The sequence below is a fragment of the Paramisgurnus dabryanus genome, chromosome 6 (genome assembly GCF_030506205.2).
Source record: "Paramisgurnus dabryanus chromosome 6, PD_genome_1.1, whole genome shotgun sequence".
Taxonomy (NCBI): Eukaryota; Metazoa; Chordata; class Actinopteri; order Cypriniformes; family Cobitidae; genus Paramisgurnus; species Paramisgurnus dabryanus.
Genome location: NC_133342.1, coordinates 38,988,999 through 39,015,163, shown reverse-complemented (window position 1 = coordinate 39,015,163; position 26,165 = coordinate 38,988,999). Strand labels below are relative to the sequence as shown.

Here is a 26,165-nt window from a genome sequence, read left to right as displayed (position 1 = left end):
AATTTTTACTCATGCATGAATTGCTCATCTTCAGAAAATCTTTCCGCAGTAATTCCTACATGAAATGAAAACTTGGGGTCTTGGCTTTAAATGTGTATACGTTTTACTTTTAGAATGTATAAGCTAGAAACTGAAAATAAGTTTTAATATGAATCCACCCCTATGATAGTTGTCATCAATGCCCCTTATGCTTAAACAATGGGATTAAAGTGGGTGATCAGTTACTTGAATTGTCTACTGTGTTGAGAAATAAAATGAAATAAATTTTAGTGTTAAAACTTCTTTATTTAATGCTTTATTTATTTTATTTTAACAGCAAACAAAAACCAACAAACAGACAAACAGTCTTAAAAGGTCTACATGTCCAATATTCTTATGTGACAACCAACCCCGCAAGCTATGTGACAACCATCCCCAACTGACTTCTTGACAAACATGCTAAGCTAGCTGCCGCACGGCTTTAACTTGATAGCTAAAAGATGACTCAAAATAAAGCTACTACTTTTGGCTTTTTAATGAGTGTTTTGTTTTTGAATGACTAATATCCTACAAGATCTCAACACAAAAACAACACCAACATGAAAATTTACTCTGACCCATAAAAATAAAAAAAATTCTCCTCACCTCAATGTTTTGTGTCTGCTCAGCAAAATTACAAGTGCAAATGAGTAAGCTATTAAAGGCTAACAAATTGATTTCAAAATTGTACCACAGCGCTATGTAGTATGTCTGGAATAAGCAGTGTGACAACCAACCCGTGAGACAACCATCCCCGGTCTCCCCTAAGTATGCCCCATAATGAATGGAAACACATTATTCCCTTCACGTCTGTGTGTGTGTGTGTGAGAGAGAGAGAGAGAGAGAGAGAGAGAGAGAGAGAGAGAGAGAGAGAGAGAATTAATTAGCTTAATTGCACCTTAATGTTTGTTAATATTGTGTTATTGTATGTTTCTTGTTTTATGTATAATGCTTTGGCAATATTGTAAGTGACACAATCATGCCAATAAAGTTCTTTAAATTGAAATTGAATTGAATTGAGAGAGAGAGAGAGAGAGAGAAAGAGAGCGAGCGAGCTACAGAGAAAGAGAGCAGGAAAAGTAAATGTAGCTGAACGTTTTAAAGTAAAAAAAATGCACACCAAAAGTTACCAGTGCCGATGTGTGAATGATTATGTTAACGACCGTGTAGCTGCCTTGTTTGTTAGCATTGCTGGAGGACGTTGCATCGCGTGCTTTACAAAAACGGTGCTGTACTAAAAGGTAAATTATAGTTCGCCTCAAAGTTTTTTATTTGTCTATTTATTAAATGTGTATTATTTCTTCCCCAAGCACATAAAATAAATTTGGGTCGCACGTAAATTGACAGGGTCGGTCAAAAACCGGAACCAAACTTTTTTATGCCCTGTCAGCATTTACTAAAGGGTCATTAGCACAAGAAGCACTTAAAGCATAAAACACTGGACATTTTCAATGTTTTCTAAATGTTTTCAAAAACATTTAAAATGTCTAAGGAACATTCTTACAACACACTTTTGTTAGCTGGGTAAGAGGTTGAGGTTTTATTTAGATAACATACAAAATTATATACAAAATGTTATTATGAATACATATTTTTAACACATGTAATAAAAATACTTGTCATTCCTGTTCCTGTCACATGCTTAGAATGTAGACACACATGATCGGTTTAAGTATAAACCAAAGACTTTCACCAAACATTAATCTAATTTAGTTATATTATGAAAAAATCTGTATGATATATATATATATATATATATATATATATATATATATATATATATATATATATATATATATATATATATATATATATATATATATGTATATTAAACACAACTACAGCACTTTACATGCAGCAAAATAATGCCTGAAATAATATGGATGTCCTCATATGATTAATATGTTGATTATTTCATTTACCTTCATTACTAACAGGTTTGTTCCTCTAAAATATTGTAGAGCTAATTGAAGGAAGCAACTTCCCATTTGATGGTCATATAGACATTGGTGTAACACCTGTACCATCGGACTTACTTTACCTCAATCTACCAAAGGTAAGAAAGCATACAAACAGTAGACAAAACCAATCAGATGACCAGACAGAATTTTTTTGTAGAGATATTTTTTGATAATCTGACTTAGAAATTATTATTGTGTGTTTTTCTAGATCACAACATTTCTCTAAACTCCAAAATGTAGTTATGAGTTACCAGCAGTGATCTGACAGCAACAGACAGAAGTCGTCAAAACCTGTTTTTTGGTGATACAGCAACATCCAGTTGAAGAGACGGACATATACCCTGTCATACGTGAACAGCCAAGTGAAGAGACTGACAGTTTCCTGGTGAAATTTGAACAGCCAGTTGAAAAGATGGACAGTTCTCCAGTGACACATGAACACCCAGGTGAAGAGACGGACAATTCTCCGGTGAAACATGAACAGCCAGGTGAAGAGATGGACAGTTCCCAGGTGAACTGTGAACACCCAGGTAAAGAGACAGACAGTTCCCCAGTGACACTTGAACAGCCAGGAGAAGAAATGGAAAGTTCCCCAGGGACACATGCACAGCCAGGTAAAGAGACAGACAGTTCCCATGTGACATGTAAACAGCCAGGTGAAAAGAAAGACAGTTCCCCAGGGACACGTGAACAGCCAGGTGAAAAGAAAAACAGTTCCCCAGAAATACATGAACAGCCAGGTGAAGAAACAGTCAGTTTCTCAGTGACACATGAACAAGCATGTGAAAAGATAGATAGTTCCCTGAGGACATGTTCACAGCCAGGTGAAGATACAGACAGTTCCCCGGTGACACATAAACAGCCAGGAGAAAAGACAGACAGTTCCCCAGGGACACGTGCACAGCCAGGTAAAGAAACAGGAAGTTCCCAGGTGACATGTGAACAGCCAGGTGAAGAGATAAACAGTTTCTTTGTGACACGTGAACAGCTATGTGAAAAGACTGACGGTTTTCAGAGGACACATGAAAAGCCAAGTGAAGGGACGGCAAGTTTCCCGATGCCACGTGAACAGCCAAGCGAAAAGACAGACAGTTTTCCGGGGACATGTGAACAGTCAGGTAAAGTGATGGATTGTTCCCTGGGGAGACGTGAACCGCCAGGTGAAAAGAGGGAACATTCCTTAGGGACACACGAACACCCATGTAAAGAGACGGACAGTCCCCCGGTGACATGTGAACAGCCATGTGAAGAGACAGATAGTTCCCTGGGGACATTTGCAGAGCCAGGTAAAGAGATGGGCAGTTCTCTGGGGACATGTGAAAAGCCAGGTGAAGAAATGGACAGTGCTCTGGGGACATGTGAACAGCCAGGTGAAGAAACTGAAAGTTCCCTGGTGAGACATGAACATTCAGGTGAAGAGACGGACAGTCCCCCGGGGACATGTGAACAGTCATGTGAAGAGACAGATAGCTCCCTGAGGACCTGTACACAGTCAGTTGAAGATACTGACAGTTCCCCGGTGACACATAAACTGCCAGGTAAAAAGACGGACAGTTCTCTAGTTACTTGTGAACTTTCAGGTGAAGAGACGGACAGTTCCCTGGGGACACGTGAACCAGGTGAAGAGACAGACAGTTCCTCTGTGACACATGAACAACCAGGTGAAGAAAAAGACAGTTCCTTGGTGACATGTGAACAGCCATGTAAAGAGATGGATAGTTCCCTGAGGACATGTGCACAGCCAAGTGAAGATACGGACTGTTCCCCATTGACACATGAACAGCCAGGTGAAAAGACGAACAGTTCCCTGGTTACTCAACAGCCAGGTGAAGAAACTGAAAGTTCCCTGGTGAAACATGAACATTCAGGTGAAGAGACGGACAGTCCCCTGGGGACATGTGAACAGCCATGTGAAGAAATGGATAGTTCCCTGAGGACATGTGCACAGCCAGGTGAAGATACGGACAGTTCCCCAGTGACACATAAACTGCCAGGTAAAAAGACGGACAGTTCCCTGCTTACTTGTGAACTTTTAGGTGAAGAGACGGACAGTTCCTTGGGGACACGTGAACAACCAGGTGAAGAGACAGACAGTTCCTCTGTGACACATGAACAACCAGGTGAAGAAACAGTCAGTTTCTCAGTGAAACATGAACAAGCATGTGAAAAGATAGATAGTTCCCTGAGGACATGTGCACAGCCAGGTGAAGACACTGACAGTTCCTTGGTGACATGTGAACAGCCATGTGAAGAAACTGAAAGTTCCCTGGTGAAACATGAACATTCAGGTGAAGAGATGGACACTCCCCCGGGGACATGTGAACAGCCATGTGAAGAAATGGATAGTTCCCTGAGGACACGTGCACAGGCAGGTGAAGATACGGACAGTTCCCCAGTTGTACATGAACAGCCAGGAGAAAAGATGGACAGTTCCCCAGTGATACATGAACAGCCAGGAGAAAAGATGGACAGTTCCCTGGTTACACGTGAACAGCCAGGTGAAGAAACAGAAGGTTCACCGGTGAAACATGAACATTCAGGTGAAGAGATGAACGGTTCCCTTTGGACACGTGAACAGCCAGGTGAAAAAACGGACAGTTCCCTGGTGAAATTTAAACGGCCAGTTGAAAAGATGGACAGTTCCACAGTGACACGTCAACTGCCAGGTGAAGAGACCGACAGTTCTCCAGTGACATGTAAACAGCCAAGTGAAGAGACGGACAATTTTCCGGTGAAAAATGAACAGCCAGGTGAAAAGATGGACAGTTCCCTGGTTACACGTGAACAGCCAGGTGAAGAAACAGAAGGTTCACCGGTGAAACATGAACATTCAGGTGAAGAGATGAACGGTTCCCTTTGGACACGTGAACAGCCAGGTGAAAAAACGGACAGTTCCCTGGTGAAATTTAAACAGCCAGTTGAAAAGATGGACAGTTCCACAGTGACACGTCAACTGCCAGGTGAAGAGACCGACAGTTCTCCAGTGACATGTAAACAGCCAAGTGAAGAGACGGACAATTTTCCGGTGAAAAATGAACAGCCAGGTGAAGAGATGAACAGTTCCCCGGTCAAACGTGAACATCCAGGTAAAGAGACAGACAGTTCCCCAGTGACACTTGAACAGCCAGGAGAAGAAATAGAATGTTCCCCAGGGACACATGCACAGCCAGGTAAAGAGACAGACAGTTCCCATGTGACATGTAAACAGCCAGGTGACAAGAAAGACAGTTCCCCAGGGACACGTGAACAGCCAGGTGAAAAGAAAGACAGATTCCCAGAGATAAACGAACAGCCAGGTGAAGAAACAGTCAGTTTCTCAGTGACACATGAACAAGCATGTGAAGAGATGGATAGTTCCCTGAGGACATGTGCACAGCCAGGTGAAGATACGGACTGTTCCCCACTGACACATGAACAGCCAGGTGAAAAGACGAACAGTTCCCTGGTTACTCAACAGCCAGGTGAAGAAACTGAAAGTTCCCTGGTGAAACATGAACATTCAGGTGAAGAGATGGACACTCCCCCGGAGACATGTGAACAGCCATGTGAAGAAATGGATAGTTCCCTGAGGACATTTGCACAGCCAGGTGAAGATACGGACAGTGCCCCGCTGACACATGAACAGCCAGGTGAAAAGACTGACAGTTCCCTGGTTACTCAACAGCCAGGTGAAGAAACTGAAAGTTCCCTGGTGAAACACGAACATTCAGGTGAAGAGACGGACACTCCCCCGGGGACATGTGAACAGCCATGTGAAGAAATGGATAGTTCCCTGAGGACATGTGCACAGCCAGGTGAAGAAACAGACAGTTCCTCTGTGACACGCGAACAGCCAGGTGAAAAGATGAACAGTTCCCTGGTTACTCAACAGCCAGGTGAAGAAACTGAAAGTTCCCTGGTGAGACATGAACATTCAGGTGAAGAGACGGACAGTCCCCCGGGGACATGTGAACAGCCATGTGAAGAAATGGATAGTTCCCTGAGGACATGTGCACAGCCAGGTGAAGATACGGACAGTTCCCCACTGACACATGAACAGCCAGGTGAAAAGACTGACAGTTCCCTGGTTACTCAACAGCCAGGTGAAGAAACTGAAAGTTCCCTGGTGAAACATGAACATCCAGGTGAAGAGACGGACACTCCCCCGGGGACATGTGAACAGCCATGTGAAGAAATGGATAGTTCCCTGAGGACATGTGCACAGCCAGGTGAAGATACGGACAGTTCCCCAGTCATACATGAACAGCCAGGTGAAAAGATGGACAGTTCCCTGGTTACACATGAACAGCCAGGTGAAGAAACGGAAAGTTTACTGGTGAAACGTGAACATTCAGATGAAGAGATGGACAGTTCCCTGGGGAAACGTGAACAGCCAGGTGAAGAGACGGACAGTTCCTCTGTGGCATGTGAACAGCCAGGTGAAGAAACAGACAGTTCCTCTGTGACACGCGAACAGCCAGAGGAAGAAACAGACAGTTCCTTGGTGACATGTGAACAGCCATGTGAAAAGATAAACAGGTCCCTGGTTACTCAACAGCCAGGTGAAGAAACTGAAAGTTCCCTGGTGAGACATGAACATTCAGGTGAAGAGACGGACAGTCCCCCGGGGACATGTGAACAGCCATGTGAAGAAATGGATAGTTCCCTGAGGACATGTGCACAGCCAGGTGAAGATACGGACATTTCCCCACTGACACATGAACAGCCAGGAGAAAAGATGGACAGTTCCCTGGTTACACGTGAACAGCCAGGTGAAGAAACAGAAGGTTCACCGGTGAAACATGAACATTCAGGTGAAGAGACGAACGGTTCCCTGGGGAAACTTGAGCATTCAGGTGAAGAGACAGACAGTTCCTTGTGGAAACGTGAACAGCCAGGTGAAAAAACGGACAGTTCCCTGGTTACTCGTGAACTGGTAGGTGAAGAAATTGACAATTTACAAGGGACAGGTGAACACCCAGGTGAAAAAACGGAAAGTTACCTAGTGAAACATGAACATTCAGATAAAGAGATGGAAAGTTTCCCGGTGAAACATGTACAGCCAGGTGAAGAAACAAACAGTTCCTCAGGGACACATGCACATCCAGGTAGAGAGACATACAGTTCCCTTGTGACAACTGAACACCCATGTAAAGAGACAGAGAGATCCTCAGTGACACGTGAACAGCCAGGTGAAAAGAGGGACACTTCCTTGGTGACTCATAAACAGGCAAATAAAGAGAAGGACAGTTTCCTGGTAGCATGTGAACACCCATGTGAAAAGATGGACAGTCCCCAGGTGACACGTGAACAGCCATGTAAGGGGACAGATAGTTCATCAAGGACATGTGCACAGCCAGGTGAAGAGACAGACAGTCCCCAGGTGACACATCAACAGCCAACTGAAGAGACAAACAGTTCCCAGGTGATACATAAACAGCCAGGTGAAAAGATGGACAGTTCCCTGGTTACACATGAACAGCCAGGTGAAGAAACGGAAAGTTTACTGGTGAAACATGAACATTCAGGTAAAGAGATGGACAGTTCCCTGGGGACACTTGAACATTCAGGTGAAGAGACAGACAGTTCCCCGGGGAAACGTGAACAGCCAGATGAAGAGACGGACAGTTCCTCTGTGACATGTGAACAGCCATGTGACGAAACAGACAGTTCCTTTGTGACACGCGAACAGCCAGGTGAAGAAACAGACAGTTCCTTGGTGACATGTGAACAGCGATGTGAAAAGATGAACAGTTCCCTGGTTACTCAACAGCCAGGTGAAGAAACTGAAAGTTCCCTGGTAAGACATGAACATTCAGGTGAAGAGACGGACAGTCCCCCGGGGACATGTGAACAGCCATGTGAAGAAATGTATAGTTCCCTGAGGACATGTGCACAGTCAGGTGAAGATACGGACATTTCCCCACTGACACATGAAAAGCCAGGTGAAAAGACTTACAGTTCCCTGGTTACTCAACAGCCAGGTGAAGAAACTAAAAGTTCCCTGGTGAGACATGAACATTCAGGTGAAGAGACGGACACTCTCCCGGGGACATGTGAACAGCCATGTGAAGAAATGGATAGTTCCCTGAGGACATGTGCACAGCCAGGTGAAAATACGGACAGTTCCCTGCTGACACATGAACAGCCAGTTGAAAAGACTGACAGTTTCCTGGTTACACATGAACAGCCAGGTGAAGAAACAGAAAGTTTACTGCTGAAACATGAACATTCAGGTAAAGATACGGACAGTTTCCTGGGGACACTTGAACATTCAGGTGAAGAGACGGACAGTCCCCTGGGGAAACGTGAACAGCCAGGTGAAGAGACAGACAGTTCCTCTATGACATGTGAACAGCCAGGTGAAGAAACAGACAGTTCCTCTGTGACACGGAAACAGCCAGGTGAAGAAACAGACAGTTCCTTGGTGACATGTGAACAGCCATGTGAAAAGATGAACAGTTCCCTGGTTACTCAACAGCCAGGTGAAGAAACTGAAAGTTCCCTAATTACTCAACTGCCAGTTGAAGAAACTGAAAGTTCCCTGGTGAGACATGAACATTCAGGTGAAGAGACGGACAGTCCCCCGGGGACATGTGAACAGCCATGGGAAGAAATGGATAGTTCCCTGAGGACATGTGCACAGCCAGGTGAAAATACGGACAGTTCCCCACTGACACATGAACAGCCAGGTGAAAAGACTGACAGTTCCCTGGTTACTCAACAGCCAGGTGAAGAAACTGAAAGTTACCTGGTGAAACATGAACATTCAGGTGGAAGGAAGGACACTGCCCCAGGGACATGTGAACAGCCATGTGAAGAAATTGATAGTTCCCTGGGGACATGTGCACAGCCAGGTGAAGAAACAGACAGTTTCTCTGTGACCCGCGAACAGCCAGGTGAAGAAACAGACAGTTCCTTGGTGACATGTGAACAGTCATGTGAAAAGATGAACAGTTCCCTGGTTACTCAACAGCCAGGTGAAGAAACTGAAAGTTACCTGGTGAAACATGAACATTCAGGTGAAAGGACGGACACTCCCCCGGGGACATGTGAACTGCCATGTGAAGAAATTGATAGTTCCCTGAGGACATGTGCACAGCCAGGTGAAGATACGGACAGTTCCCTAGTGATACATGAACAGCCAGGTGAAAAGATGGACGGTTCCCTGGTTACACGTGAACAGCCAGGTGAAGAAACAGAAGGTTCACCGGTGAAACATGAACATTCAGGTGAAGAGACGAACGGTTCCCTGGGGACACATGAACAGCCAGGTGAAGAGACGAACAGTTCTCTGGGGACACGTGAACAGCCAGGTGAAAAGACGGACAGTTCCCAGGGGACATTTGAACAGTCAGGTGAAGAGAATGACAGTTCCTCAGTGGCACATCAAGAACCACACAATGTCCCATGCACTTCTACTATGGTAAGCTATGGTCCCTGTGTTATAACAAATACTTTAAAAGGCATTTACCAGTGCATAGAAACATGTTTATTATTTTTATGAAAAATGTGGGTTGCACAACTGATCCTATTTCTGTTCACAAACCTTTAAATATATATATATATATATATATATATATATATATATATATATATATATATATATATATAAAAAATAAATATATAAACCCAGTACCCATAGTACTTGACAACAAAAAGGCAACTTAACCCTGTAAGACCCAATAACAATTTTATATAGAAAGTTTATATAGAAATAAACTTTGAAAAAAATATTTAACCTTTTATATGTTGTTGTAAGAGTTCTCTAATGCAAAAATCAATGGGTTTTTAAATTTTTGACAGTTTGGTAAGTTTTTATGGAAATGTTGTAATATTACAACACTGAGCCTTTTGTGTAGCAGAATAGCTGTGATTTCACTCACTGTCTTAACAAATGTAGAGTTACTCTGCCAGGTGTACTGCTTATGTAGCCCAATAACAATAGCCTATATATCAGGGGTTCTCAAAGTTTACATTCAAAGGTCCAAATCTGAATTCTCATCATTTTCATAGGTCCGGAAAAACTGGTTATTACAAAAAATTGTCAAGCATGGTAATAACTTTATGTAAATCATTTGTTTATATAACAAATCAACACAAATAGTTTGTGAAAAACATAACAAGTGTATTTTGCATTTAAAGTAAAAACATTTTTTTAAACATAAACACAAGAAATATGCCAAAAGTAATCAGGTGCAAATTACAGAGCAACCTAATAAGAGAAACAGCACAGTTTGTTTTCCATCAGATGCATAAACCATGGCAAAAAAAGTGTGGTTGGTAGGTAGAGACACTGACCAAAAATAGGGGTGCACCTATAAATTGGCTGATGATGCTTGCTATGCATCTCAATGAATTACAGTGAAATGCCGCTACATCCAAAAGCCAGGGGGCGCTCTCGGGCAGAAACTTAATATGCGCTGCAGACGAAGAACCAGACACACGGCAGCTCCAGGAAGGATATATTTATATTGCTGTTCTTCAAACCTTTTCAGGTATTTTCATGATAATAAAGAATATGTATAATGATTATGTTTGACGAGTGTTGCTTTGTCAAATGTATGTTATAAACGACTCAAACCAACAGTGATTTCAGATTGATAAGGACTTACTGATCAAAGCCGTAGTACATGACGTAGCTGAGCATAATATCTGGGTGTGATGGCTACAGCGTGACACAGGAAATTTTTAAATAACTCGTTTTATTTTCGGACCAGGAATAATCTTAAATCCAAAAAGTAAAGAAAACTAAACGAATGGTTTACAAGTTTAATATGCATTTGTAAAGTAACAAACGCACACATTTAATCAATCACATACAAAATAAATGCACTTGTAATATGAAGTGGACGCGGGTCCGGATCAAGTTACCGTTGGGTCCGGATCCGGACCGGAGTCCGGACTTTGAGAACCCCTGCTATATATCAATATACATAATCACACGATACATAATAACCAGACAAACCATATTTTGAAATATGAAAAATAAGTTATTATAAAAATATGCTCATTTTGTATTTACAAAATTATTTAGAAAACTGGTATTTATGGTGTTTAGCTGTGTTTACAGACATGTTTAATGATAGTAATCCTATTTTGTTGTTTATGAAAACTCTCTTTTGGAAATTATACTCATTTGTGTTATCTGTCAGAGCCGTGATCATGTCTTCCGTCGCAAACCTTCAGAGGTTCTCCTGTGATATATGAAAGGAGATGGCATCATTAGTGATGCCAATAACAGTCTTGAGACTGATAAAATCCTTTTTCAGACAGTAATACCTGTCATGGGGCAAGGTATGTGTTCATGAAGGGCTTGTTTTTGCTGGCGTCATGTCCACATTATCATCATATGGGCAGACAAAGTTTTTAATTTCTCTTTTATAGTTGAGAGGAATCACCAGTTATATCAGAATCCAATCTCAAAGTCACTTTTTTCAAATTTAGATGATATAAAATGACATCATACACATTGTTGATAAGACAGTCCTATCTGGTAGAATTCTGAAATAAAAAACACTGATTATTTTCATGCTTATTTATCTTGATGCAAATCAATTCCAATCACTTTTTTACATTTCAAAGGATTCACCCATTCCACAGAATTCACACAATACAGTTTGGTGAGCTTATTGTCCTCTATTTATAATGCTAATATCACCTATACCCCCACACCACATTCCAGAACAATATCACCTGACCCTCAGGCAGCAAACAGATATTTGAGCAAACAAAGCCCAGACAAGAAAACAGGACCAGCTAAGAATATTTTATAAACAATAAGATACAGATAGTTTCAAATATTGCCACATTAATACTTTCAAATTCTCAAATAAATTATTGATTTCCTATAAACGTACTTAATAATCTTAAAACTACTAGACTCTGAAAAAAATACAATAAAAAACAGCAACTGTTTTCAAAAACATACATACATTAAATATAAATATCTACATATTTACTTGTACACAGTTATGTGGCCTTAAAAATCATAGTTATATAAAAACATGTATACAGTGATTTCTCGTCCTTCAGGAAAACGTAATACCAATGGAAGGAATCAACTCTGAACCTGATGGTCATGCACATGTACCCTTAGACTTTGATGATTCATCTCAGAGCACCACAGGTAAGAAAAGAACTGTAAAAAAAATTATTTGTGATGTTATTGTAGTGTTGTTCTTACTCTGAGATTAACAACAATTCTTTGGTGTTTCTAGGTACCACTAGTGGGAAGTGCAACACAATTTTAAAAGGCCTGAAAAACAATGAATGTCAAACTAGTAAAATGACAATTTCTGTTATTTTTTTTATTAAACCCAGATTCAGTTTTAACACTATACAGTTGTGGACCAAAACATTGGCACCCTTGTAAATTTAACAGACCTACCAACCCTTATGCATTTTCAGGTTGTATGTTGGTACGATTTGTCACCTGGGGATGCCTCTGCCGCATGTAGTACTGAAAACAAACAACAGAAAAGAGAAGAATATGTCCAATCATAGCACTAGGTTTATCCACCAAATAAAAAGTGGGGATGATTGAAAAGTCAGATGGCCTATCAATAACAAGAGCCTGCATGATGTCCTGTATGATCCCCTTTCCACCCACACTTTCTGATAATTTTTTTATGGAGTCAAGACATCTGACCCCTAAGGTAAACTGGTGGGAGTGTATGTGGAAAATTGAAATACTGAATTAGAACAATCCTATATAGTCGACTGTCTAGCAGGCTACTTTCATAAAGTGCTATTTACTTCTAATTTACTTCTTATTTGTAAATGAGAAACTTTGTAAATAAGCGTTTATGAAAAGATACCATGTACTAGGGCGACCATACGGGCAATTCTTCCCAGAAGCGTCCTGGCGAGGATTTCGGTTGCGTCTTCCTGACTGATTGACAGACGTCTCATGATTGCAGTATTGTACAGATCAGTAGTTTAAACGTTCATTAAAATGAATAGCTTCAAATAAGTAATTAGTTCGGGAATCAGAAATTAGCGGAAATAGATGCGTAATAAGATAATCCCAGCCGGACATCGCAAAACATTTGTGGTAACAAGACGGAAAACATTTCCTCGCTGGATAGGATTTGGTCTTCCGACTTTTACAATTTTGTATTTGTTTTCATGAGCATGTGCGCGCACGCGAAAGAGAGAGAGCAGATACTTGTGTTTCTCAATCCGAACGCTGCAGCCTGTGGAGGTCACATATGCAGGCTGCATACATCATCAGACCTGGTTTATTTAAGTAAAATGAGCATCACATTCACAAGTCATAAGCATATTACAACAATTTACGATTAACTAAGAATAACAGTTAACTTTATAATTGTTAATATCCTGCAAATGCGACCTCCCGAGGCTGCAGCCTATTTGTAGAGTGTGCTTGTGCAGGGCGGGGCTCTCTACTCGTTCTCTCTCCTGCAGTGATCAACAATTATCACTCCTTAATTACATTAAATTATCAAAAAAGACTTTGGCCGGACTAAACTTTGTTTGGCAGCCATTGGGAAAAAAAGGCACGAAATACCCTGGAAAAAGAAACAATTATAATTACAATAAAATTATTTGTAAGCTCCCGCAGGCCACGTAACTAAAATAATTTGCAGATACCCCTGGGCTAGGCCATCTTTGTGGAGAGCAACCATTTTAATTCTCAAATCTTCAGAGTTCTTTGCCATGGGGTGCCAAGTTCAACATCTAGTTGTCAGTCTGAGATAACTGTACTGAAAGTGTCACATTTAAACAGTTCTAATACAATATACACATATTTATATTGTCCTGTTAAGCACAAAAAAACATGAAGATGATGAATAGGACATGTGACTTTGCATGGTTTAACGATATACATCTATTATCACTTCATGTGGATTCACTTTTGTTGCCAGCTATTTTGACAATAATAGCTGTATGTTAAGCTATTTTCAGAGGAGAGTAAATCTATACTGCTAAACAGTACATGTAGCACATTGACTACTCTAAAATATATCCGAATTTCATTTCTCTAGTAATGTCCCTTGAGAAGATATAGTAAAGTAGTTTTTACAAAATTGTAAGGGGTGTAGTCAATTTTGTGGAAGACTGTAACTACTAGTGATGCAACAATACACTTAGCTACGGTTCAATAAAATTTTCGGTTCTTGCCCACGGTTTTCGGTTCGGTTTCGGTTCTGATGCCTTGGCCTTTTAAAGTGTTTTTTAATTATTCTATGCTTGGGTAACAGGAACAGTGAGATGTTAAGAAGCAAAAGTACTGGTTTTAATTGCAGTTCTCTTTATTTTATGAAAATGCAAAAATCATCTTACACATTTTTTGTGTATTGATACAATAATATGAGATATAGTTAAATAAAGATATATTAATATGATATCCTATTCAAACTGGGGAACATTTGAATTCATTACATTACATAAATTGGCCATTTTATATACCTGTACTTTTACATTGTAAATGAAGGCTATAAGTACCTTACTGCACTAATGTTAAGTCCAACATCATGCTGTCTGTGTAGAAACCAAAAATGCGTTCCTCAATCAAGATTACTGGTGGGATTTATTTTAGCATCATGCGCATTCTCTTCTTGAGTTGAACTTTTTCAACTTGCGCGGAAGACGTTTGAGGCAAATAACGCGCGTTTGCATCAATAACAAGCCCAATCCTCGCACCGGATTGCTGACACGATCAAAGAAATAGTAAGGTGAACTAACCTCTTGAAATTGACTCTGGAATCGTGATGCTCGCTGCCCTAAAGCGGAAGACTGACAGGGCACAGCTGAACTCCTTTAAAAAAAATTCACATCAGAGGTGCAGACTTCATCTGATCCCTTCAAAGGCCCTTCCTGATTATTAGGACCTCTTCGCAGCAGCCTTGTTCTGCCACATTGACTATTCTCAGATCTGCCTTCACCTGTCTAGGTAGATTCTGAGGGTGTTGTCTCATTCCCTAAGCCTGTTAGCATATATGTGACGTCATTGCGTTGTGTTTTACTATTCAGACGGGATTAGTTTTAGATAGGGAGGTGGGAGAAAGCAATTATTATCAGAGCTTCTCAGTGATTTTAGTTCTGTCTGAATGCTCCATATCAGTAATCATTACGGCGACTTTTACCTTCTGTAAAAAGGTCCAGAGAAATTACCTCAGGTAATACTAATCCTGTGCGAATAGACCAGCTGTAAATATACACGTAAATTGCGTCCTTTCCTGTTAATTTGCTGGTTTCTTTTAAATATAAAAGTGCTTAAAGAAGCATTTACTTGCGTTTTAGGAGGAACAAGCCAGTGTCAAGTCAGTTCCTGAATAACACGACACAAACTTAAAAAAGTCAAATTTCTCAGCGGCATGGAACTGTTTCTGAAACTGACATTCTCCCCAAACTGAAATTAAACACATTGTTTCGCGTTTTCCTCATTTGTGTCATGTTGTTTGCACATGTGATATCAGGAAGTAAGGTAATGTGCACGTGAAGACGGGAGTTTACCCCTGTAAAACGAATCCCGTCCGAATAGGGCTATCTGTCACATTATATTGCAGCATATACTGAATCCTATTTTAGGCTACATATTATTTGTTCTGTTGTCTATAAAATAGCCACTAAACAGGACCCAGTAATGACCACCGACCCAGTAACTCTCTGTTTAATCCAACCAGCTCTTTCTTTAACTACTGCTAAAAACACGACATCGTCTGAAAAAAACATAATACATTACATTGAGGCTGTACTGATGATGCTCTTCTCATCAGTGTTGTTGTGTTATGAGCGCTTTTTTATTTAAATACGAGTGATAGTTTTATTGTATTTCGCGTATAGCGCAGACAATTTGTTGCAAATTCATAAATATAAGAGAATACACGGTTGCTGTTAATACAGAACACATGAACAGATTAATCAATGTATGGGAAACACTGCTCCGTGGGGAAGCACAAGAAGCAACACTTTTTTGCTGCTCTCTGTACATGCTTGTTAATGGCTGAGGTTTGACGTGGTTTGTGGCGAAGCAGAAACTTTTTTCTCCTTGGAAATGTTTCAACTACATTATTTACTGCATATCCAAACAAACCTGTATTGGAGAGCAGCGCATCTAAAATAACAGCTTTGTCTTTTTCTTTTATGCTTGTTAAACTCAGCCACCTTTCACAGGAGAGAAAGGTCTGCTGCTCTCCTGAGCTCATCTTATAATTCAGGGTTTATTGGTCAGACATGGGGACTTGTGACTTGGACTCGAGTCGACTCGAGTCGCTATTTTTGTGACTTGTGACTTGACTTGACAAAAAATAAAATACTTGAGACTCGACTCGGACTTGAAAGTTAAAGACTCGGGACTTGACTTGACTTGAGACACGATGACTTGAATGACTTGAGTGTTAATCACATCATGTTTTCAGTTTAAATATAAAATATATAAATTATTTAAAAAAATAAAGTCGACCCAGCTGGAGCGCAGGCTGAGAATGGCGTTGTCATGACTGAATCACGACACTATCATTCGTCATGCCCTCTCGTACCTTACGCACACCACGCCCACTTTGATCAGATATCAACATGTCAGCCGGAGGGGTACGGAGGGTAATCGCTTTTGGCTTCAACAAGATTGCAAAAGACGAACAGTGCTTTGCAAGACATGCAACATTAAAATCACAAGCAGCCAGAAGGCAACCTCCAATTTTGGTCGTCATTTAAAGAGCCATTATGCCCAGTAAGTGCTTGTCAATTTGTTAATATCTGGTTAGTTGGTAGTTAGCTAATGTAATAATCAGTGTTGGGAGCAGTGTTGGGGCTAGTTACTCAAAAAAGTAATATATTACGTATTACATATTACTCTCAAAAATAGTAATGCCTTACTTTACTTTATTACTCCCTGGAGAAAGTAACTAGTTATATTACTAGTTATATTACTAGTTACATTTTTTTTCTGGACAAGAATGTTTATTTGGGCAAGCCATGGCCAAGAAAATGCTGGCTTCCTTACCCGCTACCGGACGCGGGGCACAGCGTTCGGAGAAACATTAAAGAGTGTGCACTTCACCGTCAAGTTATTTTCCTTCCGTTGAACATAATAAAATATGACTGAATCTCCACCCGTCGAAACTAGCTTTCTGTTGCTGGGAACCTTCCTCTGAAAAAGAGCTTGCCCTTGTTGACGCTTCCATTTTCCCGATCTGTCTTTGAGTGTGCCGCTGCCGCTCTGTGCTGCTGGCTGCCGGGTGTCGACCAATCGGTGATGGTAAATGATACCTCATGCCAAACTTAGACCAATCACTGTTCCATTCACGCCCTCCTCCCCTTCCCTTTTGTTCTCTGTGTTTTGTGCCTTGTGTGATGAAGGTGCTACTGGCGAATGTAACTCAAGTAACTAGCTCGGGAAAACTGTAATAATATTACCATTTTCAGACGGGTAATGCCTTACACTACTAGTTACTGAAAAAAGTAATATTATTACAGTAACTAGTTACTTTGTAACTAGTTACACCCAACACTGGTTGGGAGTAACGCATTACAAAATATAATATATTACAGTAATATATTAGTTTTTGCTGTAACGCAGTAATATAACGCATTACTAATAAAATTTTGGTAATATTTTACTCGTTACAGTCTCAGTAACGAGCGCGTTACAACAATGCATTTCAAAAATAGACGTGTTATTTAAATTTTTTTATTTTTGACCAATGCGCGTGACCAGCATCCACACAGGAAAAAGCTGCGGGTAAAATAGTAATGGCTGCGTCCCAAACAGCATACTTCCATACTATATAGTAGGCGAAAAGCCCTACTTCTCGTACTCTTTGCCTACTATATAGTATGGAAGTAGGCGGTTTGGGACGCAGCGTATGTCTGTTTCCAGGTGCTGTATGCAGCATGTTCATTTTTACTTTAATTTTGTATTTGACGCGTTTCTTAAAGAGCCGAATCTGGGAAGTCCGCGGCTGTATAAGCATTGACTAAAGTGGTCGCAATCAGGTCCGGTAGCGCCGCACACGCAAAATTCTGCGAATGAGAGCAAAAAGCAACAGAACGTTTCTATCGGTCTCCTGTGCTGCTTGAACCTCAGAAGTAAAGAGACTTTTAAAAATCATGCCAGTAAAATCCATTTCACCACACCAGCAATGACAAGATAAGCTAACGTTGCTATGGTTACAGTCCATATCCATAATAGATTGCTAGGCTATTCCTATGCTATCTACAGTTTTATTACAAACAGCAACCTAAACTACAACATAACATTAATGTAGACTTAAACATGGTTATTTAAATAGTATATTTAAACATCACTGTTTAAAGTTTTTACCAGCCTTTGTATGGGAGCCTATATGCAATGTTTGGCAAAAAGCAGTGTTCCTCTGTTTGTCTATGTTTTATATGTTAGTCTACATGTAATCCTTATATTGTACTGAAATGAGCTGTTTTCCTTGAGGCCTGATCCTCCAATAGCACTTTTTGATAAGTTGTGTCAACCCCATGCATGCCAGGTTTGTGCTGTGAATCTGAATTAAAAGTGAATTAAAGAATAGAAATGAAAAGAGGTTGCATGTCTTGCCATGTTATTAGTCTATAGTTTGCATTACAGTGGGCTCTAGCTTTATTGTGTTTGGTATGTCTACCATAATTTATCAGACTTTTACCAGATCATTTGTCTATGTTTATGACTCTGACAGTCATTGTTACTGTTTTTTTGCCATAAGTCTTAACTGTGCCTATTCAAAGCTCGAGGGCCAACACATAACTTCTAGATTTATAAGCATCAATAAACTGCATTTTAACATTTTATAATGCCTAGTCATACTTCTGTTATTTTGATGAAAGTAACTCAAAAGTAACGCAAAAGTAGTGTAACTCATTACAGTTCAGAGTCAGTAATATTTGAATGTAACTAATTACTTTCAAATGACAGTAATTTGTAATATATAATGTATTACACTTTGGAAGTAACTTGCCCAACACTGGTAATAATAGCTAATGTAGCCCTGTGTAACGTAGCATACTGTGTTGGGGACAAATGTGGGCAAAATAATTTTGATTTATTTTTTTAAATACTTATTTTTGAATAATTCTTTTTCAAGTTTGCCACCTGAACACACACACAGAGAAAAATTACTTGATTCTACAATGTTAGGGGCGGTTCACATGTCGCGTCTTTTGTGCGCTCAAGTTCGTTATTTCAAATTTAGGCGCGCGAACGGAAGAGGTGCGACGCCTCGTTTTTTCTGGGCACATGTTTGAGAGAGAGAGAGAGAAAGAGAGAGAGAGAGAGAGAGAGGGGAGAAATGTAACAAAGTTTAATGTTGTACGTGAACTGTGTTTGAGAGAGAGGGAGGTGTTCAGAGAGGGGTCTGTTGGATGTTAAGCTGTTATTTGTTTTATTTGTTAAATAATTTATGAAGTTACAATTTTGTTTGATTCCAAGATGTATTTTACTGAACATGAGTATTTACAATGCAAATCCAAATTATTGTAATTTACTGATAGTTACTTACTGTATATCTTGTCACTTTATTAAGATCAGATTCTGCAGGTAAAATTACAATAATAAGGTGACTTGACTTGGACTTGACTTGACCTACTACAGAACTTGACTTGACTTGACATAGCCTGTGACTCGACTTGACTTGACTTGCCCAAGAAAAAAAATACTTGGGACTTACTTGAGACTTGAAGGTTCAGACTTGAGACTTACTTGAGACTTGCACATGTGTGACTTGGTCCCATCTCTGTTATTGGTTCACCCTCTTTAATTTCCCCCAGTAAATCTGCCTGATACCACTGTTAAATACCCATTGTGTGGAGGCATGCTCCAACGCAACCTGCAGCCATGTATGGTTTGCCCATTACCAGAAGTGACACGACATGCTATAGTGGGTAACTTTAGGGATTTCAATGATGATGCTGTCTCCAGTAAAATATATATACCAAATAATCCTCTACTTTAGGTATTGTTCTGTACCTATTTTCTCCAAACCCAAAATAGAGAAGAAACTGGAGGATGTATTAAATGAAAGGCAAGAGGAACGTGTTTTTTTTCAACAATTTAATTGACCTATGTGTGTAAATCTGGAAAGAAAGGTAACCCCCAATGCTGAGACTATTCTATTACACCCCCCAAACATAATGACAATTTATGGAAAAGGGCATTATAGGACCCCTATAACACGTACACATAATTTGATATTATACCAGAATATTTCTGTTGTGTGTAAAGACTAGAACCATATCCATGAAGGTTATATTTTTATGATCTGACCTCAAATCCAAGCTTCTTTTTTCTAAAAAAATCAAGGTCTTGAAAACCCCAAAAGTACGTGGCACGCTTCATCACAACCTTTGAGGAGCTCTTCCTTACCTGAGAAAGTAGATAAACAAAAGGTGTGCAATATTTGAAGTATCTGAAATTGTAAAATGTTTGTGGGGTTTGGGGGTGTTAACTTATTCCTTCTAAGCACCTTTAAATAACAAGAAAGCATACACATTACCATTCTTTTCCTTAGCTTTTTGCCAAGTAATATTATTTATATAAGTGTAAATGTATTGTGGTATTTTTCCAGATATAAATGTATTGTGGTATTTTTCCAGATATGTGTGGAGCAAGTAATGAACAGACTTCACCTGAACGGCAAATATCAGAAACTGAAAACTACAGATTTTCTTCAGCTTACTGAACATTCACAGTTTCATGAGGTCTGCGTAGAGGAAATGTTTGCTCAGGCTTTTCTACAAAAATTACTTATGATAAATTACAGAGCAAGATGCATCAAAAGTGAATGGAACAATGAACAAAATCCCACAGAAAATGAGTTCTCTGAAGATGTGGAAGATGCTTTTGATGCTATTTTTGATGAAACAACTAGACCTGTTAAAGACTTCAACAAATTAGAGCCAATTCACTTGATGGACGCTCAGATGGCTGTGTTTTATTGTGCTGATAGTTTTCTAAAGCAGCTCATGGTCACTAAACTCTCACAGTGTCAGTTTGCTCTTCCTCTGCTTGTACCAAATCCATTCACACAGAAGATTGAGTTTCCTCTCTGGACATTCAGACAAATCAACAAGAGCTGGAAGACAACTGATGATAAAGGTCAAACCTTTAACAAAACCCAACCGGTCTACAAGACAGAAACACCAATGGTGGCTTTCTTCAGGTTTGGCTCTGTATCCTCATCTAAATCTCAGCTGATGAACAGTTTGATCAATGAGAAACACAACACATTCTTCCACAGGAACTGTCCAGGCAGCAGCAGATCCAGAGTACTGATGGATGGGGTGGTGGAGATCGCCTGGTACTGCCCATCTGGAGAAAAAACTGATACATTTCCTGACTGTGTTGCATTCTGTAATCTTCATGGTGATGCATTAGAAAATGAGAAACCGTTAAATATCTTAACTCAGATGGCTTCTGTAAATGTTGTTATTTTACCTCAACTGAACAGAAATGACAACAGCATGACAAAGATCCAAAATCTCTACACAGACTCAAAGCCGCTCATTTGTCTACTTACTGAGAGTGATTCAGCTCTCATAGAAATATGCGAAGGCAAATTTAAAATTGGATTGAAAGACAAAAGTCAGCCACTTGTAACTGAAGAACTTAGAAGAGCTATAAATAATGGACTCTCATCTTCAGACTCATCTTCTCTTTTCAAGCTTGAAGATGTTCCAGATAAATCACACATCACAGTAGATGAGAAGATTGATGATGACTGCAGGATTGGAAAAGATGCAGCACAGAAAATGATGAGTTTACTGAAGAATAAAGATCTGACAAAAATCAAAGAAGCATTTCTGCCGTGTCAGGGAAAACTGTGGCATCAGTGGTGTCAGAAGAATAAAGAACTGCATCAACCTACACTGGGTGAACTACAAAAGAGTGATAACATAGAAAAAATCAAAAGCTGTAAGAAATTAGAAATGCAGAAAATCCGCAAACAACAGCAAACATCTGTCTTAAGTGAATTTATCCAAATCTTTATTCAAGAACTGAATTCAAAAGAAAGAAATGCGAAGGCATATTTTCTTAAGTGGATTGGGATCCTACTGGATGACTACACAACTGAAACTCTTTCAGCTCTTCATCATGAGTATGATAAAAAGTGGTCAGCAGTCTTAGATCTTAAAAAGAAATCTGATAAATCTCAACAACTGGCAGCTGAACAAGATGAACTTGAGAGAATATCTGAGAAACTACAAGCTGCGACCTTTGGTTTGGAGCACATACTGAGAGAGATCGGTCAGATATATGAATCATGTTCATCTGTGAAGAAGAACAAGAAAAACCTGAACTTCTCTTCTCTTCCGGTTCTTGCAGCAGAGATGATGATGTCTGGATTTCCACTGGAGCTGATGGATGGAGATGCTGCTCATGTTCCTCTGATCTGGCTTACTGCTGTTTTAGATGAACTCATCAAGAAACTGGGAGATAAAAAAGTCTTTGTGTTGTCAGTTTTAGGGATTCAAAGCTCTGGGAAATCAACCATGTTGAATGCAATGTTTGGTCTGCAGTTTGCGGTCAGTGCTGGTCGGTGCACTAGAGGAGCGTTCATGCAGCTGGTCAGAGTTTCAGAGGAGATGAAGCTGAAGTTTGATTATATTCTGGTTGTTGATACTGAAGGTCTTCGTGCTCTAGAGCTTGCTGGAAGATCAACAAGAAATCATGATAATGAAATGGCCACATTTGTTGTCGGTCTTGGAAATATGACATTGATCAACATCTTTGGAGAAAACATTGCAGAGATGCGGGACATCCTTCAGATTGTTGTTCAGGCCTTGATGAGGATGAGAAAGATCAGACTGAATCCCAGCTGCATGTTTGTGCATCAGAATATTTCAGATATCTCAGCCGGAGAAAAAAACATGGAAGGAAGAAGACGACTTCAGGAGAAACTGGATGAGATGACAAAACTTGCTGCTGAAGAGGAAGATTGTGATGCAGAGTTGTTCAGTGATGTCATTGCATTTGATGTACAGAATGACGTGAAGTATTTATCACAGCTTTGGGAGGGAAGTCCACCTATGGCACCACCAAACCCAAACTACAGCAGAAACATTCAGGAGTTGAAGAGCACCATTATCTCAAAAGCATCAAGATCAAGCGGCATTACACTGTCACAGTTCAAAACTCGCATTAATGATCTTTGGAGTGCACTGCTGAATGAAAACTTTGTGTTCAGCTTTAAAAACACACTGGAGATTGCCGTATACAGAAGACTGGAAACTAAGTATAATGAGTGGACTTGGAGCCTCAGGAGTGCCATGATGAGTACTGAAGAAAAGTTTAACAACAGAATTGCAAATGAAAACAATGAGGTTCAGAAAAATGAACTGCTGGATGAAATGAGGACAACAAAAGAAGAAGTAGAAAAATCAATGAAGTCTTATTTTAATGAGGACAAATACAAAAGCATTCTGTGTCAATGGAGAGGACGATTTGAAACCAGAATTCAAGATCTTCATGATGACCTGGTGAAGGAAACAAAAAGAAAGTTGGATGAACAGATTGAACAAAAGAAAGGCAAGCAGAAGCTAGACCAAAAACTGACAGAGTATGAAAATATGCTTTTTACCCGGAGCAAAGAACTCGCTTTGAGTCTGAAACACAGAGAAACAGATGAACATGTATTGAAAGAAGAATTTGACACAATGTGGAGTAAATGGGTCACAGAGATGACCAAAGATATTCCTCCAATAAAAGATATTCATTATTGGGAGGATGTCACTCAGATTTTATCTGAAAACAATGAATTGACTCATGTAAATGAGCGACTAAATCTACCAGACTTCAAACAGATACTGAGCAAAGGTGGTTATGATGACTACATTGTATTACAGAAGCATCAAGAGCATTCAGATGAGACTGAATCTTCAGAGGAAGCTGAAGAGAGCTCTGAGAAAAGCCAGATTGGGATATTTGAGCGGTTTGTGAATCCAGCAAAAAACGTGTTTACTTCTTTTTTTCCAGGGAATAGAAAGCTAAAGAATCAGAACCTGAATGCTGAATATCACGACTCTGTAAGGCAACTGATTAAAAAAATTATTAAGGAAACTGAAAACATAATGAAGAAATCACCAGTCAAAAGACAGGGCTACAATGACAGCTACATCCAAGAGATAACAGACTGTGTTAAAAAGTCAGTAAATCAACATCAATCAGAGAAAATAAACTACACTCTGAAAAAGGAGTTTATTATAGATCTCTGTCTCTATGTTTGTGACATTGCAAGTGAGAAATTTACTGAATGCCACAAGGAATTCAAGGAAGCAAATGATCTGGGAATGTATCTTGAGAAGCAAAAAACTCAATATTACAACGTCTTCAAGAACTACTGCAGAGGAACAACAACAACAGCCATACTGATCGATTTTATCTGCAGAAAACTTGAACCGTCTATCCTACAAGAAGTTTACAACAAAACTGCTATTGATGTTGCAGCACAGATGAGATCAGATATACGATCATTATGTGAAAACAGATCCAATCTGGAGAAACACATTCTGAAATCACTCGCAGAAAAAGAGGACTTTGAGCAATACATACAATACATCCATCAACCCAAAAAACACTTCAAACAATTCATAAAGAATGAAGTAGACAAATACTTTACTCAACAAAACAAAATAGTTCTAAATGTTTTCAAAGGAAATCTACAACAGAAAGGGCAGATTGTGAGTAATGCAGTGCATACAGTGACAGGGGAGGTAAAAAAAAAGAGAGGAGATGGCAACATGTGGTTTACAAGTTTCACCAAAACACTCACAGATGAGCTGAAATTCACGGGTGAGTCATGTGTTGATCTCAGAGAAATTGAAGACTTGGATTTTCTTGAGAAGCATTTGAGTGAACGTCTGAATGAAATGATGTTAAAGCTACAAAAGAATTTCACAAGAATTGGTGACATTAAATTGGAAAAGTGCAGGAAGAAACCAGATGAGATTTTGATTGATCATTTCTGTCAGTGCTGTTGGGTTCAATGTCCTTTCTGTAAAGCCATCTGCACAAACACAATGGAAGATCATCCTGGAGATCACAGTGTTCCTTTCCATCGTAATAATGGACTGAATGGGTGGTATTACAGAGGAACAACAAACTTGGGTATTTGTTTTTGCACAACAGCAGTATCTGGTAAACAATTTTTTCACCCAAATTCCTCCGATTATAGTGTCCCATGGAAAGAATATAGAAAAGCAGGTCCTGAATATAAAAACTGGAGCATCACCCCTGACAACTCTGAGCTGCCATACTGGAAGTGGTTTGTATGCAGGTTTCAGAAAGATCTGGAGAAGTACTACCGTAAAACATTCAAGGAAGCTGGTAAGATTCCAGATGAATGGAGAAAGAACACAAAAGAGGACGCTATTGAGAGTTTAGATAAATATATCTAACGGAGAAGAAATAAACTTTTTTATATAAATTGGCACTGTTCTGCACTGGATTTAAAAGAACTTTGTGAATAATAAAGCTTACCATTTTGCTTGAATGCATTTATAAGCATAAAGTAGACTACAGAAAGACAAATCAAGACTACATTTAGAGGCTGTTTACACTTGGTATTAAGATGTGTTTTCATCGATCGGATCACAAGTGGACGAGAGAGACACATTACGTTTACACCTGGTATTTAAATCCGTCTCTTTTGTCCACTTTCGACCGCATCTGTCCTGAATACTGTGAGGGGGTGGTCTGTGAGACGGTGGGCGAGTCTCTCTGCTGTCATTCAAACGCGAGCGGGAGTAATTATGAGTTTATATGGACGCAAACTTATATTATGTCAGGGCCAGCTGCTTGTTTAGCAAGTATACATGCTGCACAGTGTTTTGTACGTTTATTTGTTGGAGCTTTCTCTGAATTTTCAGCGCAATTGATGAAATAGGATCGCGCAACTTTCACGCTTTCAAAACGAAACTACGTAGAACACCCGGCAGTAGTTTTATCAATGAAAGGCTAAAAATAGCGCTGTTAACCGTATGTTCACGGCAGAAGTCAAAAAAGACGTAAAATTAGTGTTTAATACCTCAGATTAGATAAATGGGCGGAGAGAAGGCGGTCGCATGTGGCTGTTTAGAACACATTCAACCACATTGCGTTCCGCAACTCCAAAGCGATCCGATCGAAAGTGGTTTCGACTACCTCTGAATGTGGTTGAAAGTGGTCGAAAGTGGACGCGTTCAAAACGTTTTGAACACCGTTTACACCTGGCATTAACGTCGTCCACTTGTGAT

The 26,165-nt window shown here is 39.8% G+C and overlaps 1 protein-coding gene across 1 annotated transcript; it reads left to right on the top strand.

The window, feature by feature from the left end:
- Positions 1-2,980: 2,980 nt before the first annotated feature.
- On the top strand, positions 2,981-25,471 carry LOC135767126 (uncharacterized). Its single transcript, XM_065276756.1, has 4 exons — positions 2,981-9,384; positions 11,994-12,087; positions 20,236-20,321; positions 20,529-25,471. Exons 1-4 carry the CDS (start codon positions 3,037-3,039, stop codon positions 25,326-25,328), a joined length of 11,328 nt encoding a protein of 3,775 aa, XP_065132828.1. The 5' UTR covers positions 2,981-3,036; the 3' UTR covers positions 25,329-25,471.
- Positions 25,472-26,165: the final 694 nt, after the last annotated feature.

Bases quoted from the DNA above. Each gene is read 5' to 3' on its own strand.
- LOC135767126 (XM_065276756.1), top strand. From the start codon at position 3,037: ATGCCACGTGAACAGCCAAGCGAAAAGACAGACAGTTTTCCGGGGACA. The intron at 12,088-20,235 runs GTAAGAAAAGAA...AAAAAAATCAAG, and splicing joins TTCATCTCAGAGCACCACAG to GTCTTGAAAACCCCAAAAGT. The intron at 20,322-20,528 runs GTGTGCAATATT...GTATTTTTCCAG, and splicing joins AGAAAGTAGATAAACAAAAG to ATATGTGTGGAGCAAGTAAT.